This window comes from Micromys minutus (assembly GCF_963924665.1).
Source record: "Micromys minutus genome assembly, chromosome: 20".
NCBI lineage: Eukaryota > Metazoa > Chordata > Mammalia > Rodentia > Muridae > Micromys > Micromys minutus.
In genome coordinates this window covers 5466255-5492680 of record NC_137955.1, presented here as the reverse complement: position 1 = coordinate 5492680, position 26426 = coordinate 5466255, and the positions used below count along the sequence as shown (strand labels likewise).

At 41.7% G+C, this 26426-nt stretch overlaps 2 protein-coding genes across 6 annotated transcripts in view; one reads left to right on the top strand and one right to left on the bottom strand.

Annotated features, from left to right (window-relative positions):
- Positions 1-9869, top strand: part of TRAPPC13 (trafficking protein particle complex subunit 13) — a 29074-nt gene extending 19205 nt beyond the window's left edge. For 2 of the 5 annotated variants that reach the window (XM_080933621.1, XM_080933623.1), the window contains 6 exons: positions 552-596; positions 4445-4578; positions 5191-5389; positions 6085-6185; positions 9336-9486; positions 9612-9869. In XM_080933621.1, coding sequence (XP_080789747.1) covers positions 552-596; positions 4445-4578; positions 5191-5389; positions 6085-6185; positions 9336-9486; positions 9612-9719 — 738 coding nt within the window. In that variant the 3' untranslated portion in view covers positions 9720-9869. Of the gene's footprint in view, positions 1-551; positions 597-2493; positions 2512-4444; positions 4579-5190; positions 5390-6084; positions 6186-9335; positions 9487-9611 lie in introns of all 5 variants that reach the window. The other 3 variants (XM_080933620.1, XM_080933619.1, XM_080933622.1) reach the window with 3 other exon arrangements.
- A 2969-nt stretch (positions 9870-12838) lies between these two features.
- SGTB (small glutamine rich tetratricopeptide repeat co-chaperone beta) overlaps positions 12839-26426 on the bottom strand; it is a 32010-nt gene continuing 18422 nt past the window's right edge. The window contains exons 6-11 of the mRNA XM_080933803.1: positions 23010-23114; positions 20392-20530; positions 20239-20301; positions 17225-17262; positions 16911-16994; positions 12839-13867 (exon numbers count right to left, since the gene is read on the bottom strand). Coding sequence (XP_080789929.1) covers positions 13756-13867; positions 16911-16994; positions 17225-17262; positions 20239-20301; positions 20392-20530; positions 23010-23114 — 541 coding nt within the window. The 3' untranslated portion in view covers positions 12839-13755. The remainder of the gene's footprint in view (positions 13868-16910; positions 16995-17224; positions 17263-20238; positions 20302-20391; positions 20531-23009; positions 23115-26426) is intronic.

Sequence of the window (26426 nt, the reverse complement as noted above, 5' to 3'; positions counted from 1 at the left end):
AAAGTCAGACTAAGTTAACTTTAAATGAATTGTCATCACTAATATAATGTTTTTATGATAGAATAAAGCATTTTATTGAAAAAAAATAAATTCTGGGAGGCTGGAGAGATGGCTCAGTTGTTAAGAACACTGACTGTTCTTCCAAAGGTCCTAAGTTCAAATCCCAGCAACCACATGGTGGCTCACAACCATCTGTAATGAGATCTGATGTCCTCTTCTGGAGTGTCTGAAGACAGCTACAGTGCACTCACACACATAAAATAAATAAATGAATCTTTTTTAAAATGAGAGATCCATGAGAACATCTTATCTTAAGGGGGATAAAAAGGGATAAAATAAGTACAAAACCTAAGTAAGATTATTAAGAATAGCATTCAATATTCAAAGAATAATTTAAATGAAAAAAGACTGTTTTACAGGAATATTTCATAAACACTACACAATCTTTAACAATTAAAGTTAAAACATGGCTTTGAGTCATTAAAGCCTGTGATTTAAAATAAATATAATCGAATCAGAATTTCCTGACTGGTGTGCTTTATTTTAACTAGGTTCTCAAACCATTGGATGTGAAAACCAAATTTTACAATGCAGAGGTAAGTGTGAGGCGCATGTCAATCGAACATGGAACTTTTGACTGGAAGTCAGGTGTTTCCTGTCCTGTTTAGCCACGCCAGTGTGACTGGAGCATTTGTGATAATGAGCCTTAGTGCCAGTAAGAAGTAGCTGTTGTTGAAAGTGTTTTTTTATTCTGCTTGTTTCAACGGACATATCATCAGTGTGTCTTGACTTCTCCTCTGTTAATTTTCTGGGACATCCACCCTTTTTAAACAACTGTCCTGCAGTCCACTTAATGCCTGGGCGTTGCTTCCACACACTAGCAGCCTGCCGAATACCACAGTGACTTTCCGGATGTTTCTAGATTGAGGCGATGGGCATAGACTTAATGTCCATGGGAAAAGAAGAGCAGCAAGCGCCCCCCAGGAAGTCCGTGTACAACTAGAGCTACGACAGTCAGTGCTAGAAAGCTTACTGGGAGAGCCTCGAAGGGCAAAGCTGGAGTAGGGCAGGCTCTGTCTTTTATCCTAGAGAAAAGTTAAGTTGGATTGGCACTAACATAAAGGATCTCATTGTTTGGATGTTCTCAAAATTGCAAATAACCTCCAGGGCTGTAGAAAAAGGAGATCTCAGATGGTGAGTTAAGGCCAGCCTCTTATGAAGCTTTCATTTCTTTTACTGTAAATCCAGATGGGGATCAGAAATGTGCGGTCACGTCCTGCTGTTCTGCTCAGGATAGAACTTACATATGGCTAGAATTAGCAGTCTCGGTAAATAACCCACCCTGCACATATGTATTAAAGGAAAGGAAAAATGCAGGTACTTACCAAAGACAATCTAGAACCGTACATAAAATAGCAATGGGGTAAAAAGTTGGAACAGTCTGTAAACACTTCATTGGGAAAACAAAATAGAAACAAAGCATGGAAAAGTCACAGTGAGCTCAAAGTTTCTCAGACTTACAAGTTAGACAAATCGTCCTCAGCCAATAGCATGAGTCAGATTGTGCATTTTAAGTAGTTGGTGAACCATCATCTGGAATGGCTGACCCATAATACTCCATGACCCCCGGGCCACGTGTTTTCAAACATGCCTTCTTACTATTTCTAATCATGCTAATGAAAGAGTTTGCTTTAGCTTTCTAACCAGGAAAGTCTTACAGGGAGATACATAAATTAATAGGAGGCAAACACTTGGTCATCTGCTGAGTTCAAAGCTGTGTCATTTGGGAAATGAAGTAGATGTAAGCACGCGGCATCCCCGGTCTCAGAAGCTTACTGTGCTGGGGACTGTGAGATAGTCACAGTATATGTAATTCCCTGCACCCCAAACAGCAGTGACAGATTATTCGCAGCTATGCATTTGACATTGGATTTAATAAATCTAATTTTGAATATATATTTTTATACTGCAAAATAGACTAAAATCTAATACCAATAAGAAGAAAAGGAACTGAATTGTCCGGAATGGTCTATCTGAGCATTTCCTTAATTATGTCCTATGGTAACTATGGTAACTTTAATCACCCACGATCCTTCTCTAGGGAAGGACTCCAGCATTAGGTAAATTGTATTCCAAGTGTGGAGTGGAGGGCACATGCACCTGAGGTGTGGAAATGGCAGTGCAGGAGAAGAGCGTGCACAACAGAACAGCCTCAGCCAGTGTAAAGCAGACTCGAGGGCACGCCCTCCCCAGGCTGCCCAAGGGCTGCCTGCCGTCTTCTCTGCCCCACTGTCATGTAACTGCAGCATTGTCGCCTTTCAGAAAGTAGATTGTCATATTTCTGTATGTTGCTTCCTGTTTACTTTCTTGTTTACTAATGCTGTCGTTAGTAAGTAAAAAAAAATGCAGAAATGCATTTTATTTTAAAGTTATTCTTTTTCTTTAACATTTAACTCTGATTTTTCTAATTTTTCTTTTTTATTTTTCCATTAGAGTGACCTCAGTTCTGTGGTAATTTCATTTTTTATTATAAATTTATATGCTTTTCTCACCCCTTTTTGACTGCCTAATTAATCTCTCTCTACAAAACATAGTGGAAAAACAGTTAGTTGTGAATACTCAGTCTGTGAGCTCCAAAGGAAAATATACAATTTAAACATACTTTTTCAATTGCTTGCCTGTGAAATTAAAGATTAATTTGTCACATTGAATGATTGCATTCTCAGGTCTAGTGTCTTTGCTGCTTTTTTTCGAAGATACTTAAAATGTCATTCTCTTTCATCTTTGGGATTTTCAATGTCTTGCTTTGAAATATCCAGTTATTTTCCCTTCCTTACATAGAATGTACACTTGAAATTCATTTTGAGGTGCACAGTGATTATTCGTCTGTGCCTTTAACAAAAGCAAGCGAAAGAAAGCAAATTTCCCACACTGGCTGGGTCCATATTCTCAGCTCTCTATTCACATTAAGCAGTGTTTGCCCCAGCACTAAACCCCGCCCTGGCTCTCAGACGCTGGGCGGCCTGTGCTAACTGCAGACTAACTTGGTTTTCCATTATGCTGCTTCCCTCTCGTTCTTCTCAGCTTTCGTCATGTTTACAGAGAACTGCATTTTAAAACTTGAAATGTGGGCCTTTGGCTATTTTAAGAGCAATGGATTTATGGGATATATTCACTCTTCTTCAAAAAGTAAGAGAAAGATGAGTTTAGTGGAGCATTGTTTTAGCCAGGTGTGGTGGTACACAGCTTTGTCCACCAGCAGCTGGGAGACAGAAGCAGGCAGATCTGTGAGTTATGGACCACCTTGGCTCTGTAGTTCCAGGACAGCCAGTAATAGAGAAAAGAAGGAAGGAAGGAAGGAAGGAAGGAAGGAAGGAAGGAAGGAAGGAAGGAAGGGAAAGGAAAGGCACATTGGTTTAATTTTAATTTGAGCCCATGTCTAAAAGGATAAAGAATCTGCTTTAGACACATTTAAATTACATTTTCACTATATTTTACATGATTTGTCACTTTTGTTCAGCGTTTATAAAAGCTCATAATTCCTCAACCTGAGAGTATAGTTAATTTCAGAGTACTATAACTGAAACTTTTAGGGAAAGATAATTTCTGAATACACTTGGTATAACATTTTTGTTCTTTAGTAACCGAAAGGAGACCCAGAACCCAGGATATAAGATTGAAGATGTTTAACAGGGAATCAGCAGGGAATTCAATGTCTTTACAAACTGAATATTTAAATTACCCACTGAATTTAATATTTAAATTACCCACTGAGAGATGAAAGGCATCATTTGGGAATGTATCAAAGTCCACAGAACACTCTGACAGGTGTAGAAGTTGAACCAACATCAGGCTATTTCCATATTAATAACCTTAAATATTATATATGGATATTATATGTACCCATATAAAATGAACCGAGAAGTCACTAAGACCACATATAAATTACTTTAATTTTAAAAATTATACCCTAATGGCTGTAACAAACGATTACTCATAGTGGTCACTACCTAAATTAAAGGAGTTCCATGTTAATTACATTATGCCAGAATACTCCAGTGAAGACTTGATTGTCTTTCCTTAGCACTGTCTGAGTACACCCATTACACTGAAGTTCCTTTTAACATTTTAGCATCTGATCCGAGTTAGATACTGTTGTAAGGGAAGCACTAGTCAAGCACATGCTTTTCTCTGTGAAATGTACTGTAGTTATCCCACATCCATTGTGTGACAGGGCATCTGTTGACTAACACCTCACTTTGCTCCTGTTCATTATGATAGAAGGAAGATTCCTTTTCTTGCATTAATTGTGATACTTTTGATTTGCAGGCATGAACTAATCACATTTGTGGTTAATACTTTTTATATAAGTAAGATATTTTTATTAATGTTAACACTTTAAATACCATGACATTTTGGTGGATTTTTTTTCCCGTATCCTCAGACTGATGAAGTATTTCTTGAAGCCCAAATTCAGAATATTACAACCTCACCAATGTTTATGGAGAAAGTTTCACTGGAGCCATCAATAATGTACAATGTAACAGAATTAAATTCGGTGAACCAAGCTGGGGAATGGTAAGTATGAAATGTTTGCTATTATTTGGAAAGAAGCAGGCTTTTCTAGTGTAGTAGATTTTGATTTATTGTAAAATAATTGATGGACATGATATTTTAGAGAAGTTTTAGATTAATCAAAACCTTCCTAAGAAAGCAGAAGTCCCACAAACCCTCCTCGCCAGTCAGTTTCTCCTGGAGTTTGTTTCCGCCGATGCCTTGGTTTGTCTTAGAGTCTGGCTCTCCATGTTACCAGGCTAGGCTCAAGCTGGCTCCGGCCACAGCGTCCAAGGAGTGTCACACTCCGTGTACCAGCTCTCCTGTCCTGTATTAATGTGGCACATTCTATGGTCCATGAGCCAACATTGATTTCTAATACAAGCAAAGTCCATAGTTGAAGTCTACTGTTTCTGATGGACACAGTGTAAAATTAGACAAGTCCATAACAGCACGTCTGCCATTACTAAAGACAAGGCAAATGTTCCTTTTCATTTGGGTTGAAACCTCTGACCACTCCTAGATATCTGGGCAGCAAACCACCCATTTCCTAGTCAAAAGAATTTAACCATATGAAGAGTGTTGCCTGCAGAAAGATGTTTAATATATTGTTCTGCCTATTTCTACACTGGCCAGTGTATCTACATTTGGGTCCAGAGGATATTTGCAGCCAATGGATACACGCCAATACTTGTACTGCCTAAAGCCCAAGAAGGAATTTGCAGAAAAAGCCGGTATCATTAAGGGAGTGACAGTAATTGGGAAACTGGATATAGTATGGAAAACAAATCTAGGCGAAAGGGGCCGATTACAGACCAGCCAGCTTCAAAGGATGGTGAGTCCAAAAACCACTGAGTGTGGGGTTGGTGGAAGAGGACAGGTGGGTGTTACACCTCAGCACCAAAAGCAGAGCCCATGAGCTACTCATTTCCTGAAAACACTGATAGTTGTGTTGATCTGTAGGTAGAAAACTAGTGCTGAGATTAGTGGAAAATTCTCAGATGTTAGTCTCTCTTTACTATGTAATTCTTTTGTCTGTTTTGGTTTTTGTTGTGGTGGTTGTTGTTTTTAATTTCACCAGACAGGACTTAAGGTAACTGTGTATTAGGTATTCTTATCTCTCCTAAGTCATGCCCACTGCTTATTTGATGCTCATTACATTGAGGAATTCTGGGCGATGTCCTGAACTTCATAGAAGTACACCACTTACCAACTCAGTGTGCAGCCCTGGCTGGTCTGGAACTGGACAACCCTTTGAGATCAGATCCCCTAAATCCTAACTCATTTCTTTTCTCGAGGCAAGATTCATCTTAATTCTACTGAGTCTGGAGTAATTGTATCAAAAACAGTCCAGGCCTGCATGGTCCTGCTAGCTTAGGTCACAGCAAAAGGGGTTAGAGTGAGAGACTAGGCCAGAGCAGCAGTGTGTTCTCAGACAACAGCTGCCTGTGGAGTAAAGCTGCAGTTCCCTTCATAAGCAGTGAAAGGTTTTTTTAATTGTGTGTTTTAACTGTTACTTTTTTTTCACAGGCTCCAGGTTATGGAGATGTTAGGCTGTCTTTAGAGGCCATCCCAGATACTGTAAACCTAGAAGAACCTTTCCATATCACCTGTAAGATCACAAACTGCAGGTAATGCCAATGCATGTGAACGGGAGCTGTAACATTTCATAGCACTAAAGAGCCAGCAGGTTCTGATGACAGGTTAACAACAGTCAGATACATTTCTCTGATACTGAAACGTATCTTTAATATTAACAAGAAAAAACATGGTGTGAACTTAAAACAAGAGGTACTTACAGGTTAGAAACTGATTCTGGTTTGTTTGGTTTTGGTCTTTTGCCTATTTTCTTTGGTAGTGTTCTCTAAGACAGTTTTGTTATGTAGCCCAGGCTGGCCTTACCCTTGCCATCTTCTTACCTTTCTGAGTGATGGGAATATAGGCTAAAGTTTTTAGGGTTTTTTTGAGACAAGGTCTGCCTGCATAGCCTTGCTTGCCTGGAACTACTGGCAGACCAGGCTGTGTTAAATTAGTAGAAATGCGGTAGGCTCTGTACCCTAGAGTGATGGGATTAACGGCATCTACCAGCTGTCAGCAGTGTTGTCAGTCACCAGAAGAAGCAAAGGATATAGAACTTAAAGGATAGAAAGCCTGGACTTATACCCCAGGAGGGCGTGTTGATAGCTCTTCTATTGTTTGCAGCATACTGTTAGTTTGGGTATTACGGTAGCGTTCCAGTGATGAGTCACAGCTCTTTCAGAATACCTGTGTAGTCATTTCAGTCTCACATTCAGTCCAACCCTTAGTTCAATAGGAACTATCCTTCAAAATTACAGAAATGCCTGATTCTCTGTGAAGCTACAATCACTGCTACAGTTGTTTTTTTGAGGCAGTGTCTCTAACCCAGCCTGGCACAGAGCTCCCTTTGAAGCTGAGGAGGACCTTGAACTTCCTCCCCCCACTTCCCAGGTTCTAGGTAGGATTACAGATCCACACCATCATGCTGTTCATGGAGCATTGGGATCAAACCCAGGCCTTGTGGATGGTAGGGAAACGCTACCAAATGAGCTGCGCCCCCGGCCCTCAGACCGTTTCAGAGAGTGTGAGTTTAGTTCTGTAGTACTATCCATGTGTTGCTGTTCCTTGTCTCTCGCGCCTTTCCATACCGTGCTTGCTAACCATAAAGTCTCAGTGAACATCCAGGCAAAAATATGCGAACTATGTCCAGGGGATTTTTTGTTCTGAGGGTTTTGAGTGTGTCAAATAAGTTTATTGACTAACAAAGTACTGTAAATTTTTAAATTATTTTTATTATTTCATTTTAATTGTAATGACTCAACTAGGTTTTCTAACTTAAAGAGTCTCAATTTCCTCATGTATAAATATCTGACCCAATATATACCACATGTGCATCCAGACACACAACATGCAATAGAAAACATTACATGATCGGGAAGGGAGAGTAGGGTGTGGCCCAGCTGGTGGAGTGTCTTCCTAAATTGTGCAGTGCCCTGGTTCTGATCTCCAGCCAGTGAGGAACCAGGATAAGACCAAAAGTTCAAGGGCATGTCTGTTGTAGTAAATACTAAAAAGTAAAAATGCTTATCTCTTTACCGGCCCTGAGGTCTCACTCCTCAGGCCCAACCCTGATTTGGAGCCTTGAGCACCTCTGAGGCCTGGTCTTAGCCGCCACCATGGCCCAACTTGTCCGTGCAACTCCCTTCCCTGGCGGTTTTCCACCTCCTGTTCTCTGCCTCCGTCCTGGGGTGTTTCTTTACCCCAAAATCTCACATAAATACAACTTTACAGCCTGATAGCTTTGCATACAGGTTTATATGTTCAACTCTCAATCCACAAACCCTCTACACAACAAGATTACATCAAATAGACAAAGATACAAACCACCCTTCTATATTAGATATAAGACCTGTAAAATCCTTAATGTTCATAGCTATTTAATACCAGTTAATATCACCTGGGTCCAGCTGGTCCTTGGGACACTCCCTGTTGCCATGACCTTCACACACACCCCCCACCTCCTCAGAGCTCTCAGCCCTTTCCACCTCCCTCGCCCCGCCAAGTCACTGGCTTTCCTTTATTTTACTAGTTAAAATGGGAAGGTTCTGTTGGAGCCCTTCTTGGGGAAGTGGAATTAACATTAAAATACTAACAGCTTCATGACAACCTACACATCTCCATGTACCAAAAGCAGGACAGGCCAAAGTACTAGTGGCTCTTAGAAGTGAGAGGGCTCACTGGGTTAAGGCACTTGCTGCTAAGCATGATGCCCTGAGTTCAAGTCCAGGAACCCATCTGCTGGAGTGACTGAACCAGCCTTGTTTTGTATACAGACCTCCACATGCACATAACACACACACAAAACAAATGGATATGAAAAATACATAATAGGTTTTTATAGAATGTACTGAGAAAACCATGTTGTGCTTCTAAAATGGTCTCTAACACAAAGAACATTTCTAATTGCTGTCATCCAGGGTAGAGAGAGAAACATTCAAAAGCAAACAGAATTTCAATATGTAAGCTAAATACTAAGTAAATACTGAAATAGGAGCTAAATCCTAAGGCACACAGAAGCGGGGAACTCAAAGTAATGGAGAGACTCGAAATCTGTTCTGAGCCTATTAGCTTAATGGCATAAAAACTTTTAAAAACTAACATGTAAGTTGATTTAGTGATGCTCATCAAGTCTTTTTAGGGAACTCAGTGAGCAAGCACAAATGGCTTTTACTTATGGCCCCTGTCAGTCCCTAAGTTAGCTTTTATTCGTGAAAAGGACTAAGCAGACGCCGGTTGTCCTTCTTTCCTGGGAACATAGCAGTTAAATGAGATTCAGATGCCTGAGTCTAGAGAAAAGGCAAGGCCAGCAACTGTATCAGCAGGGAGACAGTGTTTACTAACTAGAAAACCACCTCAGCAGCCAGTAGGTGTGAGGCTACTGTCACCCTGGAAGATGCTGTCCCCTCATTCTCCTTATTGTGTGTTTTAGTTTGTTTTGCTTTCTGAGACAGTACCTTTTTATAGCCCAGGTTGGCCCCACACTGGCTGTGTAGCTGAGGCTGGCCTCGAACTTCTGATTTTTCTACTTTTAACTCCCAAGTGGTCCCTCACTCCTTCATTCTGTCATAAGCTCACTTTCCCATTCTTTCTCTGGTTCTTATTCTCCTGGACATCTAGAAATTAAACTTACTGAAAAACCACCAGGAATGTGATGGTATCTGCTTAAGGAAATAAACAGATTTATTCTGGTTTCTTTGTTTCAGCAGTGAGAGGACAATGGACCTAGTGCTGGAGATGTGTAACACCAACTCTATCCACTGGTGTGGGATTTCAGGAAGACAGCTGGGGAAGCTGCACCCCAGCTCCTCGCTCTGCCTGGCCCTGACTCTCCTGTCCTCAGTACAGGGGCTCCAGGTAAGTCCTCTGTTGGGTAACCTCAACAGGGTGGGCTGTCTTCCTTTCTGATGGCTGTATTTCCCATGGTAATTGTGAGTGAGCACTAAGGTGCACCTCATTCTCCCCCACTTTCCTTTCTTTAGAGTGTGTCTGGCTTAAGACTCACCGACACGTTTTTAAAGAGGACATATGAGTATGATGACATCGCGCAGGTCTGCGTGGTCTCAGCAGCTGTGAAAGTGGAAGCCTGAGGAAAATTCCTAATGTCGAACGTCTTGTTAGTCACAGAAATGTCTCTGTATTTTGTCAGCTCTGTGCAACAATCAGCAGTGAGAATAAGTATATGTTATTTAAATGTGTTTCCTGTAAAACAGTTAAATATTAAATGTTTGTTGTAAAAACACTAGTCTTGTGAATTATATTCTAAAGAAACCGAACATTTCTGTATTTTGTATACATATTATGTCCTTTAAGGTAACTGTCTTTTTTTCTTTTCAGCAAGCTCATCTTTGAGGCTTTTTGTCTAACAAGTATATAAAAGGCAGTCAGCAAGCGTTTTATTAAAGGGCTGGATATCAGATGTCTTATGCTCTCTGGGCAGATGAGTTCTGCCAACTGAGTCAGCTGGCAGGGGTGTCCATGGTTGATGGCCCCTGCTTGCTAGGGGCCTAGGCTACATGCTGACTCTATCTGAAAGATACCATTTGTTTCAGATTATCAAAATTTCATAATACTTCATATAGAAATGTAGTTAAACTAATGAGACTCAACTGCAGTCTTTCTAGGTGCTCAGTCACTAGAAGAGAGACCTGTTTGAAACAGTTCCTGCCACCTGATTATCTCCCAATTCACACAGGATAAACATTTTTGTTGTTTTCAAAATCATTGTATGGGTGCATGTCTATCTTAGTGTACACATACCAACGCATATTAAGACACTCAAGAGCAGGGCAGGATTGATTGGCTCAGTTAACTTTGAACAATGTTAGTAATTTAGCTTTAACCTAAAGACTCCTGGGAGTTTTCCCCACTGAAAAATGAAGAGCTTATTTTCCTAATAAACATTTAAATGATTCCAACTTCATATCTGATTTTTTAACTCTCTGTCATGTACTAATGTAAAAGTTTTATTTGTCCATATAATCACAACCATTTACATCAGGAACAAATCAGCAAGAAAACTAAGGCTTACAATAGCTTTGCAAGAGGTATATAACAAAATGTTTCTCTAGTTGTCAGGGAAACAAAAACCTATGATGTTAAATATACTTCATTCTATTTTAGTGAGTTGAAAGCTCCCACTATATATTAAAAATATATTTCTTTACAATGGAAGACTGCATTAAGTCAAACACAAACCTGTTTTCTTAAATGCATAATTATTTATTGCCATGACAAATTGTTTGGTCCAGAATGAAAGGTCTATTCAGAAGACTTGCCCCTCACTTTAGTCATGATTGATGAGTGTGCAAAACAAGTGCAAGCAGTGAGCACTGAGGTCGGCCATCAGGGTGATGGCGCCAAGTCGTCCTTGTCAGCATCCTCTCGTGACTGGAGCACTGTTTCATCAGTCAGAATGCACAACTTCCTCTGCTGTGTACTCCGAGTTACGCAGTCTCTGCTGTGTATAAACGAAGAGCTGTGTACTAGTCACGCTTTAAGTAAAGCATCTGAGTCAACTATTATAAAAACTAGATTGACAATTTGATATAGTAAATGAAAATTCCATTTCCATAAAAAGGACACACTGAGTTTTGCATAGCACGGTAACAGCTTCAGCTACTCTAGTGAAATGGGTTCATGGAAGCCAGGCATGGAAGTATGCAATGCCCTGTTTTCTCTTAGCAACTCTATCTCCTAGACAAGAGGAAGAATACTGGGGAAATGTCTTAAACTTTTAGGACACCCAGCACAATCAGACCACACAAAAATATTCTTGAAACGGCTTTCAGTGTAGTGGTTTCAATGTGATGGACAGACCAAAAGAGTCAAGGGCGTCCTGAATAGAAAGAAAATCTGTGGAGGTGGGGGCGGTCTATTCCTTCCCGTTCTGTATTTCACGGAAGAACTGCCTTCAGCCAGGGGCATTAGCACATGAAGACAGTATTCCAAAGTATTCTCACCAGAGTACTACTGCTCAAGTGAGTTGGGGAACTGTTTCTTCCTACTCTGTTTTCCAAAAGAGTTACACAGAAGGAATATTATTCTTTCCTAAAACCACTGAAATCATCTGAGCCTACCTTCCCCCTTCCCTGGAAAGCACTGACATTTTTTAACAGAGACAGGCCTATTCAGCTTATCTTCTTCACAAAGATTTGTTTCCCAGAGTTGTTAAATACAAAAATTTAGAGCAAGTCATGGTGTTTTCTAATTGTTTGGGTTTTCTACTGGGTGGTTTTGTTTTGGTTTTTTGCTTTGGAGACACTGTAGCCAGCTGTGATGCTGGAGTCCTGGTCCTGACTACCTCCCACATGCTGGGTCTGCAGGTGCACACGGCCATATCCCGGAGCTCATACATGAAGACAAGCACTGCCCGCTGGTCTGTCCCAGTCCCTCTGCTTGTCTTCACTAGCTCCAGGCACTGCTCCGTAGTCTATCTGCTGTTCCTCCTCCTTTCCCTCAGACGGCACTCCGCCTCTCGGCTGTTAACCTGTATTGTTTCCTCGCTGATACACCAGGGATTCACCAGTTTGACTGAACTAAAATCATGTTGTGGGGTTGCTAACATATTCAACACCAGGTAGCTCGTTTTTGCTTGTCTCAGTTCTTCATGGTCTTTGATCATAATTTCAACTTTTATGCAAGCAATGAGTGCTTTTCTCTATAAGGAACACTAGATGCTGACTGGAACAGCTTACACAACACAGTTCAACATCAGAGGGCCTCCTACTTAAGTCCTGCTCTCTACCAAAACTTTGTCTTCTGCCCTTCTGTTATTAAGTTGATTCCTAACTGCACAGTGTACTGTAAAATGGTGATTCAAGCCAAACATGATGATATGACCCTGAACTTGGAGTTAATTCCCTCACTTTATAGTGAAATTATAGAACCGCTGTCTCAGAGAAAAGACAAAGAAAGAAAAGGGTTGTTTTGAAAAAACTCAAGATACTAAACACACAGCAGATTTGAGAACAGTCCCCTCATTAATTTTAAATTGCTTCCTTCCTCACCTTTCCCTCAGTACTTGTAACTACACACCAGCCCCATTCAGTTGTTTTTGGTTAATAAGCCAGTTCTGTTTGAAATGAGATCTGTCAGTGAACCAAGAGTCCCTCCATCCATCTCCTGTGTTTTCCCCTCCTAATAGCTACGTGCCAGATACACAGTGTAGTATCCAGTTTAAAATGAGACACTGAAGTCTTCTGTTATGTTTAAACTGAAACAGATTAAAGTTAAGCGTAAGACTGACATGCCAAGCCAAACTGCACAATTACACAAATGAGCAGTGTTAGAGATAGATGCTTTTGTTAGCCATCAAATAATGGTAAAGTAAAAAGTAACAATAATCATGGTCCTTGATGGGCACATAATTCAATTCCACTTAGAAAACCCATAATCTGGGCATGTCAGTGGCTTCTCTAAATGTAACTAGACACTGCTCTAGGTGAGTTTACCAACAATGAAATGGGACAGTTAAGCTGTGATAATTAAAGGGAGCACTGACCTGACCAGTGTCATTAAGGATTTCTAAGTATATTTCATTATGTACTTAACTGGCCATGCGAATGCTATCAACACGGAGCTACAGACAAAATTAGTTAAAAAATCTATGCAGAAAACCTGAGCATACTACCTTTGCCTCCTGTACATTCACAGTATCTTCAAAGCGTCACTTTTGAAAGACACATGTCACTGATGGTAGCATATGCCAACATGCTGCCAAGCACATTTCTTCTAAACCAGCATCACCCCTCTCAAAACCACTGCCTAGGGAAACCTGCAGCTAAAGAACTTTCCAATAAATAGCCCTACTATTCAATAAATATACTCTGTACTAATATACAAATATGATGATAAAAGTTTTAAAATGGATGGACCCTTGTCCCAAGGCTGTATTCACCCTTAACAAGGCTACTGATCATTTCTTTCCAAAGGAGTCTGTATTATGTTCAAGTCTGCTTGTGACACACTATTACCTAACAGGTGTATTCTCTCAGGTTTACACAGGAGACTTTCCTCCATTATTTTCAGACATTGTATAGGGTGGTTTTTGTTACTTTGTTTTTGGCTATAATCTACAAGTGTACATATCAGAATGTTTGTATGGGGTGGGGGATCCTGGTCAAGTCAGGAGTGTTCTTCGGTGCTGCTGCTGAAGGATCTGCTCCGGATGTGATTTCTCAGCTGCTCTATGAGTTCTGGATTCTGTTGCTGAATCTGCTGCGCGAACTGCTGCCCCCTGCAGGACAAAAGCAGAATAAACTGGGGCCTTTCCAGTCACAGAATACTCTTGCAAAATGAACTGGAGATACTATAGGACTTTCGAAGGGAATTATTTCCTCTGAACACTTTTAGAGCCATAATATTACCATTATTCCACATAACATTATTACAGGACAGAGAGTTCACATGGGGCATGTGTATGGTGTGTGGATGTATACATTTCACGTATTCCTTGGGTGACGTTCATTTTTGTTTTAAGGCAGGGTTCAGAAAGCTCTGATGTGGGCTAGGCTGGCTCACAGGCTGGCAAACCCCAGGGATCCTCTGTCCTTAGTTTCCCAACACTGGAATTACACATCTGGGTTTTGGTTTGGTTCTGCCAACTGAACCATCTCTACGGCTCAGCACAGTTCTTTCTTGGGAAACAAAGCATCCTTTGCTTCTCAGCCTCTTGAAGATGAGAAGAAAAACCAAACACTGAAGATAAACTGGATAAAACCTACTTGTCTGCTGTTTAATCAAAGGACTCTAAAGTGTGCTCCTTATAGTGTGCACTGAGACACAATGCACCAACTTCCCAGTTTCTAGATAGAACATAACAACTCCAGTCTAAGATCCTTAAAGAGGTCAGTGAAAGTAATATTTTTTTCTTTTGTTTTTTTTCAAGACAGGGTTCTCTGTGTAGCTGTGACTGTCCTGGAAGTCACTCTGTAGACCAGGCTAGCCTCAAAAAAGTGAATATTTTAAGAGACAAAGTTTTAACGTAGACCTGACAGAACTTCTTTTAAAGGCTTACATGTATAATTTTCTCTCTCTCTCTCTCTCTCTCTCTCTCTCTCTCTCTCTCTCTCTGTGTGTGTGTGTGTGTGTGTGTGTGTGTGTGTGTGTCTGTTTATTTGCATGGTTGTGCAAGTGCACAAGCCTAAGCTAGAAGGGATGTCAGGGGTCCTCTGTCACTCGTCTTTCCCTGAACCTGAATCTGCATTTTCTTACATAGGCTGGAAGCCAGCAAGTCCCAGCCATCCCGATCTCTGCCCCTTTGAAGCTGAGTTAAGGTGTGTGTGGGATGCCCATGTTCTTACAAGAGCATTAAGATTATTATTCTCATTACTGTACAGATAGTGATCTTAATCTCTAGCCCAACAGAACATTTTCCCAGCATGCCTATGGCTCTCCCTTCAACCTTGACACATCATTAAACGTAGTCATACACAACTCTGAAGCAGGACGGTAGTGCATATCTATGCTTCCAACACAAGGGAAGAAGATCAAGAGTTTCACCCTCAACTACGTAGTGAAATCTAAGATGGTCCTTGAAATTACAATAAGTAAGTTCATCACAAACTCTTCAGCTTGTGACCTCAGTTACATGTATTAACCTCAGTTACATGTACTAAGCATGTTAATCATGCCACATAAGAACCAATCTAAAAATTCAACATCCTAAGTGATGCTTGGCTTTGAGAACAAATGAGAAACTGGAACTGTGGCTTCCTATAAACTTGGTAGGAGCAGTATCAGACACATACTCAAGCTGCAATGTCGAAGGCACTTCTAACATATAACTTATGTGTATGGAGTCAGTTTCTGAGTGCCCTAGACCCCTGACTGTGTTTCCTACGTGTTCCAAACATTAATAATTAAACACACAATGTAACCCCGAAACCCATTTTCCTTCCTTCTGTGATGCTAGGGATTAGACCCAGTGAGGGCACTGCCACTAAAGCAAAGCTGGATTTTGAGCCAGGTATGGGCCATGTTTGTGATCCCAGAACTCTCAGGATGATCACCTTAAGTTGGACATCAACATGGGCTACACAGCAATACTTTTTCAAAAAACTGATTTTAAAATATGAATCTACACCTAAATTAATACATATTTTCAGTAGACATATGGTTACCACATAAATCTCAGAGTATTTATTCAAGCTTACAAAATTTAAAAAATAAACCCATTGGTGAAACTGAAGGTTGAAGTGCTTTACCTATGAGATCACAATGAGTGTGCATCGGTGAGCAGAGCATCACTACTCAGGACCCTCTGTAAGTGTAGATGACAGTATTGTATCCCACGTGACCCTAAATCTATGCTAAGAACAACAAAAATGTACCTGTACCTCAAAAGAATAAGCTCTTCTACCCCCCAGGAAGTTAAAACTGTTTCTCAGCAATTCCAGCCACCAGTTATGGGTGGAAACTGCCTACTTTCCTGTTTTTGTTCATTTGCTTGCTTCCTGTAACAAGGGCATCATTATGTAGACCTGGCTAGTCTGGAACTCACAGAAGATCTACCTGCCTCTGCTTCCCAAATGCTGGAATTAAAGGTGTGTGCCACCACACCAGGGTTTTGCCTACTTTTAGTGCTAATAACTCCTTTTAAAGATCTGCTGGAATGTGAAAAGTCTATGGAGAGAGAGGGAAAAAAGTCCGTGAGCATACACCATTTCCCCAAAAGACAGAGTTGGCCAGAGTCAGGTCTTCTGGATCCCTCCCCTTCACTTTGAAATGTGGCTCCAATTTACCAATTTCTTAGAGATGCCATATGTTTGATTAGGAAAGTATTTTAACAGAAAACAATTAAAATGAAAGCTGTGTCCCTTAGAGACAAACTATAAGGTACGAAATACATGTTTGTTGCCTCTGTTAAGAAACTTAGTGCTGGTTAGCTTTTGTCAATTTGACACAATCCTAAGCACTTCAAGAAAGAGGAACTGCCTCCATCAGGCTGGCCTGCAGGTAAGTGTGGGATACTTCTGATTAATGATTAATGTGTGAGACACCAGCACACTGGAAGGGTAATGCCGCCCTTGCACAGAGTCCTCAGTTGTGCAAGAAAGCAAGCTGGGAGAAAGAACCACAGAACCAGCCAGCAAGCAGTACTCCTCCATGGTCTCTGGCTTTTGTTCCTGTCTTCAGGTTCCTGCTTTGAGTTCCTGCTCTGACTTCCCTCCATGATGGACTCTAAACTGTTAGTTGAAATAAAGCCTTTCCTCCCCAAGCTACTTTTGGTCACCTTGTCTTACAAGTCTAACAGAACACAAGCCAGGACAAATACTCACGCTTGGATAAGGCTAGACAGGTCTGTCAGGCCTCCAACTCCAGCTGCAGGTCCTCCGATGGCATTTGTCATCATCCCTGACATTCTAGGGTAATAAGAGACATAAGATGGATATTAGCATATTTTCCTCAGGAGAAGGAAGTCAGTGACATACATCAATATTTCTTTGAAGGGACTGGGTCAAATGTGTAAGTTGACCTTAAGTTCCAAGTGACTGGGAATCCAGTATATGTTTTGTCAATTATGAGATGATAAGCTTAAATTAGGAGCCCAGCAATGAGATGGGAAAAGACATAAGGAGCCCTTGATACTTACAGCTGCTGAACTTGAGGGTTCTGCATTAAACTTGCAGCCTATAATTGAAAAATAGTATTGCCCATTAAAATGACAGAGGATGTTAGAGATGTTGAATAATGCAGGAACAAAACCTAATGATGCACTCCCCAACCATGGAATTTTAGTGTGCTATACAAAGGAAATGGGACGGTACAAAAGAGAAGGTACTAGAAACAGTAATCAACTGGGAAAATGAGATTACAGACAATTCAAATAGATACACTGATTAAGGGTGTTGTCACTACTGATCAAATCAATGGGCCAAAAAGGAAAAAGGGAACCTTTACAGATGTAAAACTTTTTTCTCTTTGCATTTTTATTGGATATTTTTATTGGATATTTACATTTCAAATATAATACCCCTTTCCCTGTTCTCCCTTCTCCTACTCCCATCCTCCCCCCCTTGCTTCTATGAGGATGCTCCCACTCCCACCTCAACACCCTGGCATTCCCCTACACTGGAGAAATGAGCCTTCACAGGACCAAGGGCTTCTCCTCCTGTTGATGGCAGACAATGCCATCCTCTGCTATATATGCGGCTGGAGCCATGGGTCCCTCCATGTGTACTCTCTGGCTGGTGGTTTAGTCCCTAGGAACTCTAGGGGTTCTGGTTGGTTGGTATTGTTGTTCTTTCTATGGGGCTGCAAACCCCTTCAGCTCTTTCAGTCCTTTCTCTAACTCCTCCACTGGGGTCCCTGTACTCAGTCTGAGGGTTAGCTGTAAGCATCCTCATGTGTATCAGCATGGCTCTGGCAGAGCCTCTAAGGAGACATCCATATCAGGCTCCTGTCAATAAGTACTTCTTGGCATCAGCAATAGTGACTGGGCTTGGTGACTGCATATGGGATGGATCCCCATGTGGGGCAGTCTCTGGAATGGCCTTTCCTTCAGTCTCTGCTCCACTCTTTGTCCCTGTATTTCCTCCCATGAATATTTTATTCCTCCTTCTAAGAAGGACTGAAGTATCCACATTTTGGTCTCCCTTCTTCTTGAGCTGCATACGGTCTGAATTGTATCTTGGGTATCCAGAGAGATGTTTGTGACTGACTGTGATGGAGACAAGACCAGCCCTTTCTAGCATGCTAGAGATGACTGAAGCCCCACCCCACCAGACCCCTGCTTCCTCCACAGACCAACAATGGCAGGCTGATAGATCTTAAAACTCCATGTTAAAGTATGATCAACCTAGTCCTTGTTATTTATCTTCTCTAATGTTCATCAGTTTCTATTTTCGTTATTTGGCAGTTCTGAGGGCTGAGCCCAGCACTTCCTGAACACTGCACATGTGTCTTAACACTAAACTACATCTCAGCCCTTACTTTGTTTATGTGTTTATGTATTTATTTATTATAGCAATGCCGGGAAATCAAACCTAGTGTGTGAAGAATGCTATCCAAGTGCTCTGCTGACGTCCACCCACAAGCCCACACTGGTCCCTTTTAAGAGTCAAAGATGTACATTTAACTCACTTGTGGCTCCTACACCATGTGCTCACACCTTATTTTGGTATATAGCAGCTTACAGACTAAATTTAATCTGAAACTAAATGCCATTTTCATATTTTGTTACAGTAATATAACCTGAGTCCTAGAAATGAGCAGGTGAGGTTTTACACCATCAGAGACTCACAAAGGAACATGTATTTGCCAGCGAATAGGTAAGAAGGCCAACCAAGCTGATAAAAGATGGTGTCCTTCAGTTGAACTAAGGATTTAATGATTGTAAAACACATTTACTTGAATAAAGATGAACAGAAACTGATTCCCGCATTCCAGGAGCAGAGCATATGGTAGAATACATGCGGTTTTATTTTGAGACAGGGTCTTGCCGTGTAGCCAAGGCTGGCCTCAACCTTCCCGGAGCAGGGTTGCAGACGTGCTTCACCGTGACAGGCAGCAGAATGTTTACATAGAAAGTATGCAGCCAGTAACTCAAGGGTACTGGAGCGCCAGGAAAGCCCTATGCCCACCAGGTACTGGACCAGATCATGATTGTTTTTTAAGGAGCAGTAAGTTATTTTGCAGGACTGGATGCTGCTTAGCTTCCTAGGATGCATGAAGTCCTGGGTTCAGTCTCCAGCACTGCATAAACCCGCTGAAGTGGGGCATGCCTGTAATCCCAGCACTTAGGAGGACCGAAGAACAAAAACTTAAGGTCACCTTCAGCTGCATACCAAGTTTGAGGCTAGTTGAGGCAAGTTTGAACCTGTGCTACATGAAAGCCTGTTTTTAAAAACATAAAAACTCTAAAGACAGAAAACAAGGCCAGCAATATTGATGGGCAAGCTTGGGTAATGGTTATAACCAAAATCCTTAGACAGCAGTTGATAGATAAATCTTTCGGTTCTATACAACATTGGGATTTTAATTACATGTATTCGTTTATTTAGTTATTTAGAGGGAGACTGCATATACCACAGTGCTTGTGTACAGGTCAGAGGCAACTTGTGGAAGTCGGTTCCTTTTTTCCACCATGTGTGACCTCAGATCACCAGGTTTGTGTAGCAAGCACTGCTACTTATTGAGCCTTCTCACTAGCCCAAGACAGTGGTTTTTAAACTTTCATATTTGCAAACTGGCAATCTAATGAAAAAAAAAATACGAGTTTTGTCTTATAAAGAGCACATATTCACACAAACACCAACTTTTACATTCCAGTTTTGGAAGGCTATAGGCTTTCTAAAAACACCCTGGCTTCCTCCGAGTTAGGGGACAGATGACCAGCCCCTGTCTTAGCCTCTGCCTGGAACACCAGTCACTCACTAGAAACTCCTGCATTTGTTTCTAAACAAAGAGAAGAAAGAAAGAAAAGAAAATTGGAGCCTGCACTCTCAGTTCCTTGAGAGGCTGAGGCAGGAGAATCACTTGTACTCAACAGCTATGGGTCAAGTCCAGCAACCACTGAGAAATTCTGTCTCCCTAAAAAGAATGGCAGAGAAGGATGGCAAATGTGTAAGGTCAGCATGCAGCAGATGAAAGAGAAAGTGTACTCACCATGGTGATGAACGCCGGGTTGTTTATCAGGCTAGCCATGTCAAAGCTCAGCCCAGTCCCTGTCTGAAAAAGAGTTAGAGCTGAGACTCACTCCAGCCACCGTGATGTCAACCAATTGTGAGTGACAGGATCTGTTCCACAGTGACAACTTACAGGACTGGACACCTCTCTTAACTTCTGTTCTGCTATTTTCAGATTTGACTTATAGGAATCGTTTTCAGGATCGAGATCCAGTGCCTTCTGGTAGCTTGTAACTGCCTCTTCAAACTTATTCATGGCAGTGAGGGCTAGCCTTTGAAAATAGAGCAGAGTTATGCTAGGGAACAGCAGAAGACCATGTGCTCAGAGTATTCAGGGCCTTAGCATTCATTTTTAACCCTCATTACGTTATCGTTCAGAGAGACAGCAATCAATTCTCCCAAGTCCACGATTCTACAAGCTTCAGTTGTCTCCTTTCTCTTTCATCACACATGTCACCCTGATCATACATTGAGAGAGACCACTCACCTTCAGTTTCCTTAAGACTGGCATGTAAATGAAGTACTGTGCTTTAATCTCCAGGCTGAGCTAAACCAAGATGTGTGCTAGCAACCCTGTGATCGTGCAAATCCATGCTGACACCCTTTTCAAGGACTTCAATAAGCCAGGAGTGTCAAACCTTTTTACCTTATAACAATGCTGTCACCTACAGATGTGTTGGGCTGCATTCATAACTATCTTGGGGCAAGGCTCACAGGCCTCAGGTGGGACACACCTGCAACTGAATGCTATGCACTTGGAAGCATCCCAAATTCTTCCTTCCTAAAAGACTTGAACCATACTGAGTGTTAATTTCCCACTTTTTTTACTGTCTCACTTCCTAAATCTTTTTAAATGATTATTTGTTTATTATTAGAGGGATCAGTGCCAGGAGACACATGTGGAGACCAGAGGTCAGCTCTGCTGACTCCTCCTTTTCCTTCCTCTTTAACGAGGACTGGGAGGGTCAAACTAGAACAATGAGGCTTATCTTATACATTAAGTACCTTTACTTGCTGACCCATTTCCCTGGTCCCTAGTTTCCCATCTGTTAAATAAAAGCAGACTGCAGCTATCAGATTACTCACTAGACAAAATAAGGATCTTCTGTAACTCAAATAATAAATTATCAACCCAGGCACAAGCCATAGAATTACCACATTTTAATGTTTATCATTCACTACCTATACTTTACTTGAAAATACATCAGAATTAAGCAGTATAAAAAATAATATTAAATATATACATATAAAAATAATACTAAATATCTTGTTTGTTCTGAAATTGTTTTTTTAAACAAATTAATCTTTTTTTTCTGGATTACCTCAGACTTCTTACATAGATAAAATTAGAAATTCTTTTAACCCAACTAGTTTTCTATTAGCCAGCCTTGAAAGATCCTCAATAGAGTTCCTAATTAATTAATAAATATTGAAAGCCTACTATGTACCAGTACTACTTTAATACTCAGCGCTCCACAATTTTTTAAAAGGCTCCTAAGTTTATGAAAATCCCCTTCTACCTGAGGAGCTCAGGCAGCAGGCATGCCTACAGAATGGGTATTGTTACGGAGAAAGACAGCAGTGTCTGCTCAAAAAAGGCCACATGCAGAAGACATGAATGACAGAAAGTAATCATAGAGCAGTTGGGGGAGTACTTTCAACCCAGACACAGACGCAAACACAAAGACACTAAGAAACATGCAGGTGTGTACTTATAAAAAGGACAAAGGCACATGAGGGGGGGTCACAGGAAACAAAGCAGAGGGGGCAGCTGGCTACACTGGATTATACAGGACCTCTTTATACAGCCAACATTTTAACTTCAGTTACAATGGAATGGCTGTTTGAGTTGGTGGTCAGGTGTGAGACAGGGTCTCATGTGGCCCAGGCTGGCCTCAAAGTTGCTATGTAGCCAAGGATGATCTTGAACTCACAATCCTCTTGCTTCTACCTCCAAAGTGCTGGGATTATAGACACCCAGTTTATGCGATGCTGAGGCTGAGATCCAGAGCTCCCAGCACGCTAGGCAATTGTTCTAGCTATTCAGATGTTCAGCTCTTCTGGGTTATACCTTTGAAAGCTCACTCTGGCTTCTCTGTAGCGGACCGACACTGGTGAGATGTAGACTTGAGACACAAGAGCAGTTGGGAGGTAAGGAAAGCAGAGTAGGTAAGTGGGCTAATCCTACAAGCAAGCTAGGCGGCAACACAATCCAGTTCACATGAGAAATGAGACTAAAGCAGGTGTGCTGGCAGATGAGGTGGGCACAGAACGGCTCCTCAGCTTTGGGCACAAGCATTGGGTCCATGAGGTCTGGGCAAAGCTTTAAGATGAGAACAACAGTTCTGATAGAAACAGTGAAATTCAACATGTCTATTAACGACGTAGACATAAAAAGGAATGGAATATTTAAGAATGGACTTAAGACTTCCAACAGCACATGCAGGCGGTTCTCACTCAAAGAAATGCAATCCCATGAAGTCTCCATGGACATGAAACTAACAACCAGCAACAGTGTTGTCCAGGGAAACTTGTATTTTCATAGTCCGGGCATGAAGTGAGCTCACTCGCACCGTTTCTCACAGCGCCCAGTCGGTCCCGACATACCCACGGCTGACCTCATCCTCAAGAATAGCCATCTCCGTTTTGTTATCACACAGGGTACAATGTTAGCCAGGACATTCACAATCAAGCCTTACCAGCACATATGACTCTCCCTGGCAACACCTTGGACATTGTCTGGGCACTCACCCCATCCTTCCATAGGCCTTGCTGTATTTTGAATCAATTGCGATGGCTTTCTCGCAGTCCTTGATTGCATCTGTGTAGTGACTTAATTTGCTTTGAGCAGCAGCCCTGAGGAGAGACATTACGATGAGGCAGCAGTCCAGGCTCTTCAGGCATGAAACTCTATGGTTCTTGTCCCAATTTTTACATCATTCATCATAAATGTCTAAATCAAACTGTCTGATTATACGGCAATTTAAAAACAGCTTAAAACATCAGGAAGAAAAAGGAAGCTCCTTCGCTTTAGAAAATACAGAGGTGTGGGTCCTTACAACCCTCCTACTTGCCTGAGATACAAACTGAAAACATGGAGACATTCGGGTTGCTAGGGAGGTACAGAGGGAGCAGCTGCTGTGAACTGGTCACTTTAATAGTGAAGGCTGAAGTGTATCCCGGCCCATCGACAACCTCTCCCATTTCTTTACTCCTGCAGTCCCTCGGCAAACCCAGGAATCTACTTCAGAAGGCCGAAGACACGAAACTTAGACAAACATCTGCCTAGGCAAACCTCTTAGCAATTATGACCTGCTGATAATGATGCCAAATAGGAGGGGTTCACTCAGAGGAGAAATGGGGAGCAAAGCAGACCAAACGATTTGCACTCAGAGGTCAGCAGTGGCTTATCAGCCAAGAAAGAGCTGCGCGAGGTCAGTCATGAGGGCAGAGCATAGGTTAACATCTTAGGTCCTCACTACCCCACCCCTGTCAGGGGCATACTGTACCCTCTACTACAGTGCTGTACCTCCTAAACTTAAGGTCCCTTCTAGTAATGAAGGCAGGATGCCCTTGGGGGAAAGAGTTACAAACACAAAAATTGATGTAGATTTCTTTATGGCCAACAGACAAAAGCCCACAACTAATGACCCCCACTCTCTCCAGCTTGCTAAGCTTGCCCACAAACTGAGAAGCACTATTCAAACTCCCACCCCTGTATTCTTCTCTTATAGTCCTGGCTGTTGTCCAAGTTGTTCAAACTGTTTGTTAATTTGTTCATTAGTTTAATTACCCAGTCAACCTCTGTCTTCCTTGAAACTAATCAACAGTAAGTTCTTTCAGGGACTTCCTAGACTCTAGTAGCACATAAAAATAATAAAACAGATAAAAGTGTGTGTGTGTGTGTGTGTGTGTGTGTGTGTGTGTGTGTGTGTGTGTGTGTACACATCTATGTGTGCTTGTATATGGCAGTTAGGCACCTTCAGGTATCAGTCTTCACCTTTCCACCTTGAGACAGGGTCTTCTCCAGCAGAGTAGTCAGCCCTGAGCCTCTAGAGAATGCCCTGCTTCCCCTCTCACCCCCAGGGGCATGCTGGAATTATAGATGCTAGCTACATAGTTCTGGGATCTAAACTCAAGGTGCTTGGGTTTGGGAAAAACACATTTAAGTCACCAGACTTGTGAAGCAAACGTTTTACCCACTGAGACAGCTGCTGGATAGAACGAAAGCACTGTGTTCCTCATTGGCCTTGCCATGCCTTAAATGTTCTAATCCTCTGGCCATCAAAGATTACGAGTGTCTACTTCTGTCATGGCTAATCTTGCAGTCAACTTGACTGCATCTGGAATTAACTAAACCAGAGCAGCTGGGCACAGCTAAAATCGAGATCATTTATAGTTGGAAGATTGACCCTAAATCTGAGCTGCATCAGAAAGTGTGGGCCACACAAAAGGAAGGAAGCTTGCTTTTGCCTCAGTTTCACTGGCCAGTTCATCTCTTCTGTTCCTGAGGTACTTCTCCTGGGACAAGAGCCCACTTCTTTGAATTGCAACAGAGACTGAAAATGGGCAGCTCTCTAGGACTTCCATAGGACTCCAGGACTGGGCCACTAAGATAGCCAGTTCTGGGGACTGAACAACTACTGGAATCCTGGACTTTCTGTTGGACTACTCAGCCCACAGTCTGTAAGCTACTCTAATAAACCACAGACAGACAGACAGACAGACAGACAGACACACACACACACACACACACACACACACACACACACAAAGAGAGAGAGAGGATTTATTTTCATTTTATCAATTCTGTCCCTTTGGAGAACCCTGACTAATACAATTATTGCATTCCATCAACACTGACTATCCAAAGTCAATGGCCAAATATTTGTTAGCTCCCCAGGAGCAGTGTTCTATAAAACCAATCCTACAGAAAGGCCTAGAAGATACACTGATAACACTGAACACTGAAAACGGGAATATAGATCTTCCAAATTTTCTGTAAGAAGTATCACATCTTAGCCCTGATAAAAACTTTGAAGATCAGCTTTCACAACCAATATGCACATTAGTGGCTGGCATACGTGTCCTCTAGAAAGTGGGTTTTACAACAGACTCATTTGCCAGACGTGGTATATGTCTTCAATCTTTAATGCCACCACTGGTGAGGCAGACTTCTCTGAGTTTGAGGACAGTCCCTGTTTCAAATAAACAAACAAACAAATAATGTCTATACATGCTTTTGAGCATTTAAGCTAAAATACATCTATAACCAAACCCTGTGCCATTACAGTAAGAGTGGAAGAAAGCGTATCCTTGGAGAAAGTTCCAGTTCTGCCCACTACAGAAAACTCTCACACACTGGTTAAATACAGTTCAAATCTAAGGTACTCCACCAATGTTTAAGTTGCTTGGAGAAAACAGTTCAGACAGCGAACTGATGCCTGAAATCCTGCCAACTCACGCCGCTGAGCTAGTAATTTAGTAACTGGCATCTCGTCCAGAAATGACACTTCCTGAGAAGTCTAAGATGAGCGATAACACTTAACTGTGTCCCTGGCTCTGCCTGACTCCCATGTGCTTCCTGCTCTCCTTTGTATAACCACTCCATTCTTCTAATAGAACATTTCTAATCCAGCTGGAACTAAGCATCAAACCCAGATCCTTGCCTGTGCTAGGCAAGTGCTCTCCTACTAAGCTACTGTGTCCGTTGGGGACATGCAGGCACACAGACACTTTCTAATAATAGATGTACTAATCATGAAATGCTGCTGTTCTTGCATCCAAGAGTTCTGAAGTCCAGCAGGGCTTGGGGAGAAAGGACAGCTGACAAGCAAAGGCGGCTCCAGATGTGTGCTCCAGATGTGTTCTCACATACATTTCATTCCAGGAGTCAGGAGGTAGAAGCAGGAATATCAGAAAATCAAGGACAGCTTCAGACACATAGTTCAAGGCTAGCCTAAGCTGTATAAGACGGTGAAAAGATTGGGAGTTTTCTTCCTTGTGTTGTTTGTTTGTGTTTTGGTTTCCAGCTCTTATTTTTGAGACACAATCTTGTTTTGCAGCTAGGCTGGTCTGACACTCCTTCTCTAGGCCTGAACCTCTCTAGTGCTGGAGTTACAAGTATACGTTGCCATGCCTCCCAGAAAAGGTGACTTTGAGTCTACA